Source organism: Nomascus leucogenys, chromosome 24 (genome assembly GCF_006542625.1).
Source record: "Nomascus leucogenys isolate Asia chromosome 24, Asia_NLE_v1, whole genome shotgun sequence".
NCBI lineage: Eukaryota > Metazoa > Chordata > Mammalia > Primates > Hylobatidae > Nomascus > Nomascus leucogenys.
Genome location: NC_044404.1, coordinates 28867452 through 28883162, shown reverse-complemented (window position 1 = coordinate 28883162; position 15711 = coordinate 28867452). Strand labels below are relative to the sequence as shown.

At 45.6% G+C, this 15711-nt stretch overlaps 1 protein-coding gene across 9 annotated transcripts in view; it reads right to left on the bottom strand.

Annotated features, from left to right (window-relative positions):
* Window positions 1-15711, bottom strand: part of EPB41 (erythrocyte membrane protein band 4.1) — a 225452-nt gene that overhangs the window by 6639 nt on the left and 203102 nt on the right. For 8 of the 9 annotated variants that reach the window (XM_030805656.1, XM_030805644.1, XM_030805646.1 and 5 more), the window contains 2 exons: window positions 12597-12725; window positions 538-639 (listed from right to left, as the gene is read on the bottom strand). In XM_030805656.1, the coding sequence (XP_030661516.1) occupies window positions 538-639; window positions 12597-12725 (231 nt within the window). Of the gene's footprint in view, window positions 1-537; window positions 640-12596; window positions 12726-14255; window positions 14706-15711 lie in introns of all 9 variants that reach the window. The other variant, XM_030805657.1, reaches the window with a different exon arrangement.

Here is a 15711-nt window from a genome sequence, read left to right as displayed (position 1 = left end):
CACTGTAATCTCTGCTTCCTGGGTTCAAGCAATTCTCTTCCCTCAGCCTCCCGAATGCCGCCACAGGTGTATGCCGCCACGCCCGGCTAATTTTTGTATTCTTAGTAGAGACGGGGTTTCACCATGTTTGTCAGGCTACTCTTGTACTCCTGATCTCAGGTGATCCACCTGCCTTGGCCTCCCAAAGTGCTGGGATTACAGGTGTGGGCCACCATGCCTGGCCAGGCTGACTTTTTGAACTTACTTCCACAGCCAGATAGGGGACTCACTGACCAGAGGGACAGATGTATAAAGAGAATAACCACACCTACCTTTAGGAGACGACTGAGTAGCCTGGGATACTCTCAGGGTATCTCCCTAGATTTATTGCTGGGGAAGGCAGCAGGGCCTTTCCATCCAGGACTCTTTGAATAATGTGGCTTACTAGGGATGGAGCTGAAAATATTTGCTTATGGACTAGGGTCCTTCTTGCAGAGAAGTGGCAGCAAGCTCAGCCTGCCCCTGGGTTCCATAAGGAGGTTCTAGCTGGTCTGTTACCTTGGTAATTTGAGTTGTGGTGGTGCTGCTTGTGGTCTCAGATGTGATAGTCTGAGCTGTCAGCAAGACTCCTGGGTCCAAGTCTCCACTGTTGTCATCAGTCTGCAGAAGAAAGCGCGGCTCATCATCATGCCTCTCAGGAGGCCGGGCAGATGTTGCAGGCTGCAGCTTTGCTCTTCAGCTGCACGTTCTGATGCAAAAATCTCATTCCCTTAGAATGACCTCTTTTTTTTTTTTTTGAGACAGAGTTTCGCTCTTGTCGCCCAGGCTGGAATGCAGTGGTGTGATCTCAGCTCACTGCAACCTCCGCCTCCCGGTTTCAAGCAATTCTCCTGCCTCAGCCTCCTGAGTAGCTGAGATTACAGGCATGCACCACCACACTGGGCTAATTTTGTATTTTTAGTAGAGACGGGGTTTCTCCATGTTGGCCAGGCTGGTCTCAAACTCCCGACCTCAGGTGATCCGCCTGCCTCGGCCTCCCAAAGTACTGGCATTACAGGTGTGAGCTACCGCACCTGGCCAGGGTAATCTCTTTTTTTTTTTTTTTTTTTTTCAGGGTAACCTCTTAATAAATAAAATAAATTGGGCCATGCTCAGTGGCTCATGCCTGTAATCCTAGCACTTTGGGAGGTGTAGGCGGGTGGATCACCTGAGTTCAGGGGTTTGAGACCAGCCTGGCCAACATAGTGAAACCCTGTGTCTACTAAAAAAACAAAATTAGCTGGGCGTGGTGGCGCTTGCCTATAATCCCAGCTACTCGGGAGGCTGAGGCAGAAGAATTGCTTGAACCTGGGAGGTGGAGGTTGCAGTGAGCCAAGATCCCGCCACTGCACTTCCAGCCTGGGCAACAGAGTGAGACTCTGTCTAAAAATAAATAAATAAAATAAAATAAATTCCCTGGGCACAAAGTTCCTTCTAAAAAAGTTGGATGGGTATAGTTTCCTTAGCATTGAGTCAGTGACAGGAATGGATCAGAAATAGGAGGCAGGGGCCTGGCGCGGTGGCTCATGCCTGTAATCCCAGCACTTTGGGAGACTGAGGAGGGCAGATCACCTGAGGTCGGGAGTTCGAGACCAGACTGACCAACATGGAGAAACCCCATCTCTACTAAAAATACAAAATTAGCCGGGTGTGGTGGTGCATGCCTGCATCCCAGCTACTCGGGAGGCTAAGGCAGGAGAATAGCTTGAACCCAGGAGGCAGAGGTTGCAGAGAGCCGAGATTGCGCCATTGCACTCCAGCCTGGGTAACAAGAGCGAAATTCTGTCTCCAAAAAAAAAAAGAAGAAGAGGCAGGAACGTAGCCACAGGTCAACAATAGTGACAATAATTGAGCACATGTACAGCATTTTATAGTTCACAAATGCCTTTCAAACATTAGCTTTTTTTTTTTTTTTTTTTTTTTGAGACGGAGTCTTTCCCTGTTGCCCAGGCTGGAGAGCAGTGGCGTGATCTCAGCTCACCAAAACCTTCACCTCCTGGGTTTAAGCAATTCTCCTGCCTCAGCCTCCTGAGTAGCTGGGAATATAGGCACATGCCACCATGCCCGGCTAATTTTTGTATTTTTTTTTTTTTTTTGAGATGGAGTTTCACTTCTGTTGCCCAGGCTGGAGTGCAATAGTGTGATCTCGGCTCACTGCAACCTCTGCCTCCCAGGTTCAAGCAATTCTCCTGCCTCAGCCTCCCAAGTAGCTGAGATTACAGGCGCCTGCCACCACGCCCGGCTAATTTTTGTATTTTTAGCAGAGATGGAGTTTCACCATATTGGCCAGGCTGGTCTCGAACTCCTGACTTCGTGAACTGCCCACCTCCACCTCCCAAAGAGCTGAGATTACAGCTCTTTGAGCCACTGTGCCCAGCCGCTAACTAATATTTTCTTCAGCCAAGACCAGTCATCTACTTTAGATTCAGACTCAACTAATATTTATTATACTCCTACTATGTCCCAAGCATATAATTCAACTGTTATCTCAATTATGCCTCTCAATATCTGAGGGAGGAACCATTATTATACACACTGTACAGTTAAGAAAACAGAGCTCCAGAGAGGTTAAGAATTTGCCCAAGACTCTAATGGGTGTTTGAACTAGGACTCAGGGCAAGAAACTCCCTGTTTGAAGTCTGGGGTTTGGGTCCCCACTCAGACAGTAACCAGCTGTGAGACCTCTGACTTCTCTGAGCTTTAGTTTTCTCATTTATTTGATTTTTAAATTTTTATTTATTATTTATTTTATTTTTTGTTGAGAGGGAGTTTTGCTTTTTCCCCAGGCTGGAGTACAATAGTGGGATCTCAGCTCACCGCAACCTCCATCTCCTGGGTTCAAGCGATTCTCCTGCCTCAGCCGCCCCAATAGCTGGGATTACAGGTGCACGCCACCACACCTGGCTAATTTTGTATTTTTAGTAGAAACAGGGTTTCACCATGTTGGCCAGGCTGGTCTGAAACTCCTGACTTCAGGTGATCCACCCGCCTCAGCCTCCCAAAGTGCTGGGATTACAGGTGTGAGCCACTGTGCCCAGTCTAGTTTTCTCATTTATAAAAGCAATACTGGGGACTGGGCGCAACGGCTCACACCTGTAATCCCAGCACTTTGGGAGGCCAAGGCGGGCGGATCACGAGGTCAGGAGTTCAAGACCAGCTGACCAATATGGTGAAACCCCGTCTCTACTAAAAATACAAAAATTAGCCAGCGTGGTGGCACACGCCTGTCGTCCTAGCCACTCAGGAAGCTGAGGCAGGAGAATCTCTTGAACCCAGGAGGTGGAGGTTGCAGTGAGCCGAGATCGCGCCACTGCACTCCAGCCTGGGTGACAGAGGGAGACTCCATCTCAAAAAAAAAAAAAAAAAAATCCCAGCTACCTGGGAGGCTGAGAGGTTGCAGTGAGTTGAGATTGCGCCACTGCACTCCAGCCTGGGCAACAAGAGTGAAACTCCATCTGAAAAAAAAAAAAATAGGCCGGGCGCGGTGGCTCACGCTTGTAATCCCAGCACTTTGGGAGGCCGAGGCGGGCAGATCACAAGGTCAGGAGATCGAGACCACGGTGAAACCCCGTCCCTACTAAAAATACAAAAAAAATTAGCCGGGCGTAGTGGCGGGCGCCTGTAGTCCCAGCTACTCGGAGAGGCTGAGGCAGGAGAATGGCGTAAACCCGGGAGGCGGAGCTTGCAGTGAGCAGAGATTGCGCCACTACACTCCAGCCTGGGCGACAGAGCGAGACTCCGTCTCAAAAAAAAAAAAAATAAATAAATAAATAAATAAATAAATTAAAAAATAAAAGCGATATGGGAATATGTGTTCTGCCTACACCGTAGCACTGTTGCGAGCATACAAAGAAATTATACAAATAAAATTAGCTGATAAATTGTTATAACATGAATTTGCATGCCAGAAGGGCTAAAGCTTTTTGAAGAACTCCTCTATAAACCTGTGACTCTATCTTTATCTACCTCCTGCCCGCTCCCTCTAGTCTCTTTTCTGTCTCTGAAGAAGGCTAAAGATGCAGGAGACACTGATGTTTTCCTACTTACCCTGTTCCCATACAGGGTCTCTTTTCCTTGATCCTCTTACCAACGTTTCCTCATGATGGTCATTTGTCCTACGACCCAGCAATTTGACTCTTAGATGTTTACTCAAGATAAATGAAATGCCCACAAAAAGATTAGTGGCCGGGCACGGTGGCTCATGCCTGAAATCCCAGCACTATGGGAGGCCAAGGCAGGTGGATTACCTGAGGTCCGGAGTTTGAGACCAGCCTGGCTGACATCGTGAAACCCTGTCTCTACCACAAAATACCAAAAAATTAGCCGGGCGTGGTGGCTCATGCCTGTAGTCCCAGTTACTCTGGAGGCTGAGGCAGGAGGATCGCTTGAACAGGGAGGCGGAGGTTGCAGTGGGCTGAGATCATGCCACTGCACTCCAGCCTTGGCAACAGAGCCATACTCTGTCTCAAAAAAAAAAAAAAGATTTGTACATGAACATTCATAGCAGCTTTATTAATATTTTCCCAAACTGAAATTCATCCAATTGCCCATCAACAAATGAATGGATAAACAAATTGTGGTATATTCATTCAATGTAATACTATTTAGCAATAAAAAAGAGGGAACTACTGATTCACATAACATGGATGAATCTAAAAAACATTATATTTGGAAAGAAGGCAGACACTGTTGGGCACGGTGGCTCAGGCCTGTAATACCAGCACTTTGGGAGGCCGAGGTGGGTGGATCACCTGAGGTCAGGAGTTCAAGACCAGCCTGGCCAACATGGTGAAACCCCGTCTCTACTAAAAATACAAAAATTAGCCAGGTGAAGTGGTGGGCACCTGTAATCCTAGCTACTCAGGAGGCTGAGGCAGGAGAATCGCTAGAATCCAGGAGGTGGAGGTTGCAGTGAGCCGAGATGGTACCAGTGTGCTCCAGGAGGCTGGGTGACAGAGTGAGACTCCAATTCAAAAAGAAAGAAGGAAGCCATCCACAAAAGTGTACTACTGTATACTTCTACCTACATGAAGTCCAAACCAGGCAAAACTAAGCTATACTGATAGAAAGCAGAGCACTGGCTGCCTAACAGGGTAGAAATCAGATGGAAAAGGCTATGAAGCCAGTTTCAGGAGTAATGTTCTGTATCCTAAATGTGTCTTGGTTACACACGTATAGCCATTTGTCAAAACCAATCAAATTGCTAGGCACGGTGGCTCACATCTGTACTACCAGCACTTTGGGAGGCTGAGGAGGGAGGATTGCTTGAGCCCAGGAGTTCAAGATCAGCCTGAGCAACAAAATGAGCCCCGTCTGTACAAAAAATTTAAAAATTAGGCCAGGCACAGTGGCTCACGCCTGTAATCCCAGCACTTTGGGAGGCTGAGGCGGGAGGATCATGAGGTCAGGAGTTCGAGACCAGGCTGACCAACATGGCAAAGCCCTGTTTCTACTGAAAAAAGAAATACCAAAATTAGCCAGGCATGGTGGCACGCACCTGTAATCCCAGCTACTCAGAACGCTGAGGCAGGAGAATTGCTTGAACCCGGGAGAAAGAGATTGCAGTGAGCTGAGATCACACCACTGCAGTCCAGGCTAGGTGACAGAGCGAGACTCCGTCTCAAAAAAAAAAAAAAAAAAAAAAAAAAAATTAAAAAGTTAGTCACATGTAGTGGTGTGCGCCTGGAGTCCTAGCTACTCAGGAGGCTGAGGTGGGAGGATCGCTTGAGCCCAAAAGGTCGAGTGAACTGTGGTCATGCCACTGTACTCCAGCCTGGGCAACAGTGCGAGACCCTGTCTGTGCATTTCACTGTATGTAAATTTTACCTCAAACACACCCATATACACACATGAAAAACTACACGTAAAAACTATCCCCTCTGACCATGTTTTCCAAAGCACGGAGACTGTGAATGAATAAAAAAATGGTGCTCAGGCTGACTTATCCAGCAAGATAATAAAAGCAAAAGTAGAAATAGTAAATAAATAATAACAATTGCAAATTAATATCTAGTGCTTATTATCTGCGAGGCACTTTAGAAACATTTATGTGCATTAATTCATTTATTCCTGACAACAACCCTATGAGGTACAACTATTAGCCACATTTTACAAACGAGGAAACTGAGGCACATGGCGATTTAGTAATTTGACTGCACATTAGTAAGTGACAGGGCAGGTTCAAAGCCAGGAAATCTGACTCTGACTCGAAAGTTAACACTCTTCCCCACTCTACCCCACTGTCCAGCATAAGTAATAAAAAGCAATGTGGGCCGGGCGCGGTGGCTCACGCTTGTAATCCCAGCACTTTGGGAGGCCGAGGCGGGCAGATCACGAGGTCAGGAGATCGAGACCACGGTGAAACCCCGTCTCTACTAAAAATACAAAAAATTAGCCGGGCGTGGTGGCGGGCGCCTGTAGTGCCAGCTACTCGGAGAGGCTGAGGCAGGAGAATGGCGTGAACCCGGGAGGCGGAGCTTGCAGCGAGCCGAGATCGCGCCACTGCACTCCAGCCTGGGCGACAGAGCGAGACTGTCTCAAAAAAAAAAAAAAAAAAAAAAAAAAAAAAGCAATGTGGGCCGGGAGCAGTGGCTCACGCCTGTAATTCCAGCACTTTGGGAGGCCAAGGTGGGCAGATCACCTGAGATCAGGAGTTCGAAACCAGCTTGACCAACGTGGCAAAACCCATCTCTACTAGAAATAAAAAAATTAGCCGGGCATGGGGGCGCATGCCTGTGGTTCCAGCTATTTGGGAGGCTGAGGCCGGAGAATCGCTTGAACCTGGGAGATGGAGGTTACAGTGAGCCGAGATCGCGCCACTGCACTCCAGCCTGGGTGACAGAGTGAGACTCCGTCTCAAAAATAAACAAACAAATAAATAAAATAAAAAGCAATTTGTATCTTGACTGACTGTCTTAAGCCTGGTTAAAATGAAATAAAGGCAAATGTTTAACAACGCAATATAATAATAGCTACCATTATGAATAGCTAATAAATACCAGGCAAACACTGTGCTTATTTCAATAACTTGATCACAGCATTTTTCAGAACAGAAAACTAAGGCTCAAAAAGATAAGGGACTTGCCCAAGGTCACAAAACTAGCAAATGTCGGAATTAAGGCCTAAGTCACTCTAATTAAAAAGCCCATGGGCTCTGTCAAGCATATCACGCTGCCTTTATATTTCTCTAATATGTTAGGATATTTTAAAATGACTGCTTCCATTTCCATTTCCTTTTTTTGTAGGAGCTACCTACACCCACACCACATGGACTTCTGTGGGCAGTGTGGCTCTAACTTTTAAAACAATTTATTTTGAACCATTTAAATTTTGGGGGCGCAGGGTGCGGTGGCTCACGCCTGTAATCCCTGCACTTTGGGAGGCCGAGGCGGGCTGATCATTTGAGGCCTGGAGTTTGAGACCAACCTGGCCCACAAGGTGAAACCCTGTCTCTACTAAAAATATAAAAATTAGGCTGGGTGCGGCGGTGGCTCACGCCTGTAATCCCTGCACTTTGGGAGGCCAAGGTGGGTGGATCACGAGGTCAGGAATTCAAGACCAGCCTGACCAACATGGTGAAACCCCGTCTCTACTAAAAATACAAAAATTAGCTGGGTGTGGTGGTGGGCAACTGTAATCCCAGCCACCTGGGAGGCTTAGGCATGAGAATCGCTGGAACCCAGGAGGTAGAGGTTGCAGTGAGCTGAGATGGCACCACTGCATTCCAGCCTGGGCAACAAGAGGGAAACTCTGTCTCAAACAAAAATAAAAATAAAAATATAAATATAAATATTAGCCAGGTGTGGTGGCATGCACATGTAATCCCAGCTGCTCAAGAGGCTGAGGCACGAGAATCACTTGAACCCGGGAGGCAGAGGTTGCAGTGAGCTGAGATCATGCCACTGCACTCCAGCCTGGGCTACAGAGCAAGAATGTCTCTAAATAATAATAATAATAAAATAAAATTTTTTGGCTATGTCTATGCTATAAAAATTTTAATACTTCAAAATGTTGTACAGTGAAAAGTCAGTTTCCCTCCCACTCCTGACCCGAGTCCTGCAGTCTCAGTCTCCTTCATCAGGGGCCACTATACGTTTTGGTTGTTGGTTTTTTGTTTTGTTTTTTAGTACCCACTCAGAGAGAGTGTAATGATATACAAGCCTAAACACACACAGCTGCAATATACATCCCTTCTCCCCTCCACAAACAGTACCACCATAGTGCACCATGCTTGTTCACTTACCAATTTATCATGTAGCTTGTTCCCATCAGAAGCTTTTATTAAAGGCCACACAGAATTACCTTAATTGGATGTACCATAATGTATTTAACCAGCTCTCCACTGATGGACATTTAGCTTGTTTCCATGGTACTGACAACTTAAAGGGATTCTCTGCCATATGAAGTAATTATTTCCTATATCCTCTGGCTAATAGCATGTACAATTTTAAAGTAATTTCCTATTCCTTTTTCAGTCCCCTTCACTGCCAAGACCTATTCATTCATTTCTCTGTCTCTCTCGACTGACACATTTCTTTTTTCTTGTTTCCTCAGACACTTCAGTTCTTTACAAGCATTTTTCCAGAGATGTTCTAGTCATATTCCTGGCCCCAGACCTCTCCCTACTATATTTCATTTTGTTTTTTTGATACAGGGCCTCACTCTGTCCCCCAGGCTGGAGTGCAGTGGCACAATCACAGCTCACTGCAGCCTCGAACTCCTGGGCTCAAGGGAGCCTCTGCCTCAGCCTTCCGAGCAGCTGAGACTATGGGTGCGTCCACCATGCCTGGCTCATTGCTTCAATTATGCCACTTTGTTAATATCGATAAACTTTACGCAACCTCTCATTATTATTTGTTTATTTATTTACTTATTTATTTTTGAGATGGACCCTCACTCTTTCACCCAGGCTGCAATGCAATGGCATGATCTCGGCTCACTGCAACCTCCACCTCCCAGGTTCAAGTGATTCTCCTGCCTCAGCCTCCCAAGCAGCTGGGACTATAGGTGCACACCACCATGCCTGGCTCATTAAACTCTCATTATGTACCAAACTCAAAATCCACACTCTAGACCACGAGAGAGAGAACAGGGAAGCATACTGACACTGTCCATGAACATGCCCAGTGCTTTGCAGACATAATTTCACCTAATTTTCCTCCAAAGCTTGCAATGGTCAGTGGTATTATCCCCACTTTACTGCCAAGGAAATACAAGCTTAGAGAGATTAGCAACTTGCCTAAGGTTACCTAGTTGGTACCTACCTGATTGAGCTAGGGTACAAATTCTATTTCTCTCTTTCTCTTTTTTTTCTTTTTTTGAGATGGACTTTTGCTCTTGTTGCCCAGGCTAGAATGCAATGGCGCCACGTTGGCTCACTGCAACCTCCGCTCCTGGGTTTAAGCAATTCTCCTGCGTCAGCCACTCAAGTAGCTGGGATTACAGGCGTGCACCACCATGCCCGGCTAATTTTGTATTTTTAGTGGAGACAGGGGTTCACCACGTTGGTCAGGCTGGTCTTGAACTCCTGACCTCGGGTGATCCACCCACCACGGCCTCCCAAAGTACTGGGTTTACAGGCATGAGCCACTGTACCCAGCCCTCTTTTTTTTTTTGAGACAGGGTCTTGGTGTGTTGCCCAGGCTGGAGTACAATGGCCTGATTCTAGCTCACTGTAGCCTTGAACACCTGGGCTCAAGGAATCTTCCTAACTCAGCCTCTGAATAGCTGCGACTACAGCTATGCCACCACACCCAGCTAATATATATATTATATATTTAATGTATAATTATATATTAATTTATATATTTAATACAATTACGTTGTATTAATTATATAATTATATAATTTAATATGTATAATTATAAATTATATATAATATTATATATATATAAAATATATATATAAAAGAGATGGGGGTCTTACTTTGTTGCCTGGGCTGGTCTGGAACTACTGGTCTCAACTGATCCTCCCTCCTCAGCCTCCCAAAGTGATTGTGACCAACCCTAAAGTCACTGTGACCAACCCTAATTCTTTTTCTAATTGCAATGCACATGCTTTTATTTATTTATTTATTTTTTTGAGACAGAGTTTCACTCTTGTTGCCTAGGATGGAGTGCAATGGCACGATCTCGGCTCACCCCAACCTCCGCCTCCCAGGTTCAAGCAATTCTCCTGCCTCAGCCTCCCGAGTAGCTGGGGATGCACCACCACGCCCAGCTAATTTTTTTGTATTTTAGTAGAGACGGGGTTTCTCTATGTTGGTCAGGCTGGTCTTGAACTTCTGACCTCACGTGCTCCGCCCGCCTTGGCCTCCCAAAGTGCTGGGATTACAGGCGTGAGCCACTGCGCCCCGCAATGCACATGCTTTTAAATTACCAAGCCACACTGTTTCCTAAATGGAGATAACATCATCCAGTTCATGGTGAGGTGAGGATTAAGTGAAAAGATTTATGTGAAAGCACCTAGCCAGAACTTCACATGGCTATCTCTTTCCCATCATTCAGACCTCAGCCAAAATGTCACCTCCTCAGAGAGGAATTCCCTGACTATCCTAGTCCCAAAGTGGCAATCTTTCATGTAATCCCATATTCTCTCTTTACCCCATTTTAGTTTCCTTATAGCATTTACCATTGTCTGAAATTGACCTATACATTGTTTATGTGCTTTATTGCCCGTTTCTCCTAACTAGAATGCAAGTTCCAGAGGGTGGGGACTATGCATACCTTATACATTGCTTTAGCTTAATACTGTGAATGCTCAATAAATATTTGTTGCAGGAATGAAATAACAGCTCAGTTTATAGAGGGAACTGTTTTTCTTACTTTTGGCTTCTGTGAATAACAAAAGAAAAACAATTCAACATAAATCAATTCTAGTCCATTCAAACTACCAAAAATGAAAGAGACATTTTACTGAAAGTAGGAAGTAAAAAAATTTTTAGCAGGGGCATAGTGGCAGTTGGATCCCTTGAGCCCAGGAATTTGAGATCGGCCACGGCAACATGGTGAAATCCTGTCACTACAAAAAATTAGCGAAGTACAGCTGTGCACGCCTGTAGTTCCAGCTACTTGGGAGGCAGAGGTGGGAGGATTGCTTGAGGCTGGGAGGTCTAGGCTGCAGCGAGCTGAGATCATGCCACCTGCACTTCAGCCTGGGCAACAGAGTGAGACCCTTTCTCAAAAAAGAAAATTTGGCCAGGCGTAGTGGCTCACCAGTAATCTCTTCTTCTTCTTCCTTTTTTTTAATGCAGTGGAGCAATCTCGGCTCACTGCAACCTCCTGTGTTCAAGCGATTCTCCTGCCTCAGCCTCCTGTGTAGCTGGGATTACAGGTGCCTGCTATTACACCCAGCGAATTTTTGTATTTTTAGTAGAGATGGGGTTTCACCATGTTGGCCAGGCCAGTCCTGAACTCCTGACCTCGTGATCTGCTCACCTCGGCCTCCCAAAGTGCTGGGATTACAGGCGTGAGCCACTGCGCCCGGCCACCAGTAATTTCTTCTAAAAAGAACTATAATCCTAGCACTTTGGGAGGCCACAGCAGGCAGATCACTTGAGGTCAGGAGTTCGAGACTAGCCTGGCCAACATGGTGAGCCCCAACTCTACGAAAAATACAAAAATTAGCCATGTGCACATGACTGTAGAGGCTGAGGCAGGAGAATCATTTGAACCCAGGAGGCAGAGGTTGCAGTGAGCTGAGATCATCACGCCACTGCACTCCAGCCTGGGCGACAGAGTGACTGAGACTCCGTCTCAAAAAACAAACAAACAAACAAAAAAACACTTAAATCCTCATAACACCATGAAGTAGATATTAACATCATGGGCAGAGATCAAGGCTCAGAGATATTCAATTACTTGTCCAAGTCAGTAAGCGGAGGAGCCAGGACTTGAACTCAGGCTTTTTCAGACCCAAAGCCCATGTTCTCAACCATTACACTAGACTGCCTTATGCAAATGAATTGGGTGGATATAAGCAATAAGATCTAAGACAATTTTGCTTTAAAAAAAAATTTAGGCTGGGCATGGTGGCTCATGCCTGTAATTCCAGCACTTTGGGAGGCCAAGACGGGAAGATCACGAGGTCAGGAGATCAAGACCATCCTGGCTAACACGGTGAAACCCCGTCTCTACTAAAAATACAAAAAAATTAGCCAGGCGTGGTGGCGGGCACCTGTAGTCCCAGCTACTTGGGAGGCTGAGGCAGGAGAATGGCGTGAACCCAGGAGGCGGAGCTTGCAGTGAGCCGAGATTGCGCCACTGTACTCCAGCCTGGGTGACAGAGCGAGACTCCATCTCAAAAAAAAAAAAATTTAGATGGTGTTTCCTGGGCTCAAGAGATGCTCCCACATCAGCCTCCTGAGTAGCTGGGACTACAGGCACACACCAGTGTGCTCTGCTCAATTTTTTGCTTTAGATGAAGTAGTCTGGGACCTTCTTAGACCAGTAATCTCTTCTGAAAAGAACTGCCCCGGAAAAACCTGGTATTCTTGGCGATAAATGACTAGAAACTCTGTGAAGAAAGGTGATTAATATTGTTTGCAGCCTTTGGTTCTGAAGCATCAAACCATGACCTACCTGGGCAGCCTCATAAGTGATGGTCTTGGTCTCAGTGTGGACAATAGGGACGTCTTTGGTTGGGATTTCACTTTTCACAGCATTGGCATTATCTGAGATGGTGACAGTTTGTGTCTTCACCAGGGGAGGCTGTGAAGCAGTAAGGAAAGAGTTACTAGAGTATTTCTGAAGGCAATGGAGAAGTAATCTTCTGACACTGATCTGATCAAAGTGTTAGCTTTAATTAAGTAAAGGGCTAGCTCAATCTCCAAAGGTGTTTACCCTGCCCAAGACTTCGACAGTATTCCAAAGTAACCCTGACAAGGTGTCAAATCATGAGGGATATTAAAAAGCCGCATTACTATAATCACTTTCATTAGCTTAATGGAAAGCTGTAAGAGCAGTTATGACTGGTGACAGAAAACACTTCAGACTGACCTTCAGAATTTGAATATAAAGCCGGGCGCGGTGGCTCACGCTTGTAATCCCAGCACTTTGGGAGGCCGAGGCGGGTGGATCACGAGGTCAGGAGATCGAGACCACGATGAAACCCCGTCTCTACTAAAAATACAAAAAATTAGCCGGGCGTGGTGGCGGGCGCCTGTAGTCCCAGCTACTCGGAGAGGCTGAGACAGGAGAATGGCGTGAACCCGGGAGGCGGAGCTTGCAGTGAGCCGAGATTGCGCCACTGCACTCCAGCCTGGGCGACAGAGCAAGACTCCGTCTCAAAAAAAAAAAAAAAAAAAAAAAAAAAAAAAAAAAAGAATTTGAATATAAAACGACTTGCCAAATAGCAATCACTCTGATTTGTCCTTGTGTCCGTACCATTATAATTAAGAAAATCAGCCACGTTTCCTCCAGTAAGTACAAATGGTACATGAAACAGCAGTGGCAATGGAATGCATTACCCTCGAATTCATTAACTTTTTTCAGATCAATGTCAGAGATTCACTTTGGAGTTACTGAGAAGAGACAGTATTTGGAAAACTGGAAAGAAAAAAACAATCAGTTCTACCACCACCTGGTGATTAATCCCAGAATTTCAGAAGAATGAACATTAGTGGAATACCAAAGGCCTTCTTGTCCATCTATCTGCCCACCTTCCCCAGGAGTATAAATCACCCTGAAACTACCGTTTGATTGTGATAAGGTTAAGTGGCCAACCACCTTAGCATAGGAAATCAGTGCCTATGATCCTGAACGCTCTTGTGGGTGGGGTCAGTGGGAATGGTGGGCTGCACAATGTGGCTGCAGTACATAATTATTTGGGGCCTGAAATCTCATAAGAAGATGAGTTGCCCCTTTAATTAAGAGTATTTGAATTTTTTAAGCATGGTCTCAGAACACTGAAGCCTCCTCACCACAGAAGTCACCGCAGTTCACCTCTTTCCATAGCCCACACTTGAGCAAGGAAAAGATGAACGCACTTAACCAGCTTCATAAAGACCGACAGCTGGAGTTTTGTTAAGTTATCAGAGAAGAAAGCATTTCTAGCCATGGAGTTAATTGCTCTGAATGAATTTCTTTGGCACAATCAAAGGCTTTAATTTTAGTCTGTGACTTTGAAAACAGCAGGCAGGCCAATACCCTCACCACACCATCACCACCTCCTCCACAGGACAGATTCTGGCCCTCTTCCAAAGACAGTCATTAGACCTGCATCATTGAATAAGTTACTACCTGGAAACTTCGAATGAGGGTGGGGAACTGGTTACCCACATGAAAGTCATGAAATGATCCATTTTGTTTTCCAAGTGGCTCTCCTGGTGTAACGTGTTCTTCACTACTCTCTGCCTTTTTTATACCAGGTTGCAGCTGACAGGAAGCTGGTGTTACTGAGAACTTTAAGGCACTGGCCTGTTCCTCCACTCCTATACATTCCCCAGTTGGGCCTCTTGGCATCTCCTTAATATCAAGATAGCCAGCTGCCCCCTCCTCCTTCTCTTCTGTCTCCTTGCTGCTTATGGAGAGGGAGCCAAAGGCAAAGCTTTGCAGAGACTCCGACGGGGTGGTCATCTGGCTTTTACTAGGAACTACCGAATGCTTGGGACCCTCCCATTCAGAGTCAGGGTTAGTAGATGGCCCCTTTGTCACGACAGCCACCTCCTCTGTGCGAATGCCATTTATACTCTACAAATGAATGAACACATACAAAAGCAAGCAGATTAGGTATAAGTGGGAGAATAAACTCTGAGAATCAACAACGGTTTTTGGAAGCCTCAAAAATATTGCTACTAATATAAACTAAGAATCTTAGCTAATAACATGGTCAAAAGGAAGAGCTGCTGTTCACTACACATTATCAGCAGCTTAAGCAGTTCCAACCTAAGTTTGGTCCTATTTCTATATCATTGTTAATCTGAAAAACAATTATCCAGCAATTTATATTCCTATGGTCTTCCTTGTGTAACATACTTAAAGGAGTTACTTTGTCATTCCTAAATGCCTAGGTTATTACTATGCACAGGACACAATGCAATTTGTGCGTCAATCAAAATATATTCTTTTTTTTTTTTTTGAGACAGGGTCTCACTCTGTCACCCAGGCTGGAGGGCAGTGGCGTGAACACAGCTCACTGCAGCCTTGAATTCCTGGGTTTAAGGAATCCTCCTGCCTCAGCCTCCAGAGTAGCTAGAACTACAGGTATGCTCCACCAAAACCTGGCTAAGTTTTAAATTTTTTGTAGAAACAGGGTCTCACTGTGTAGTCCAGGTTGATCTCAAACTCCTGGCCTCTCTTAATCCTCCCACCACAGCCTCCCACAGTGATGGGATCACAGGCAAAACATATTCTTGAGGAACCTAATCAGGTTGAAAAATGTTTCATATTTCCAAACAGTATGTATCTTCACACTAGCCCCGCATGGAGAAGCTAAAATCTAGACTAGTTGTCAGGGAGACAGAAGTTGAGTACATCTAGCGCAGGCTTACTTCGATCATTGTCATGGCATCAAACATGATATCAAAAATGGTGAAATGTTTCTTTGTAACCAATTAAAATGACCCAGCAGCTGAGATGTATTTCTTCACAGATGAATGACGCAACACCTCCAACCTCCAAGAGAAATCAATCTTGGAAACACAGAGTTCCCTCCCGGGCCAAATACCTCACGCCACAGGAAAAACAGTTCTAAAGC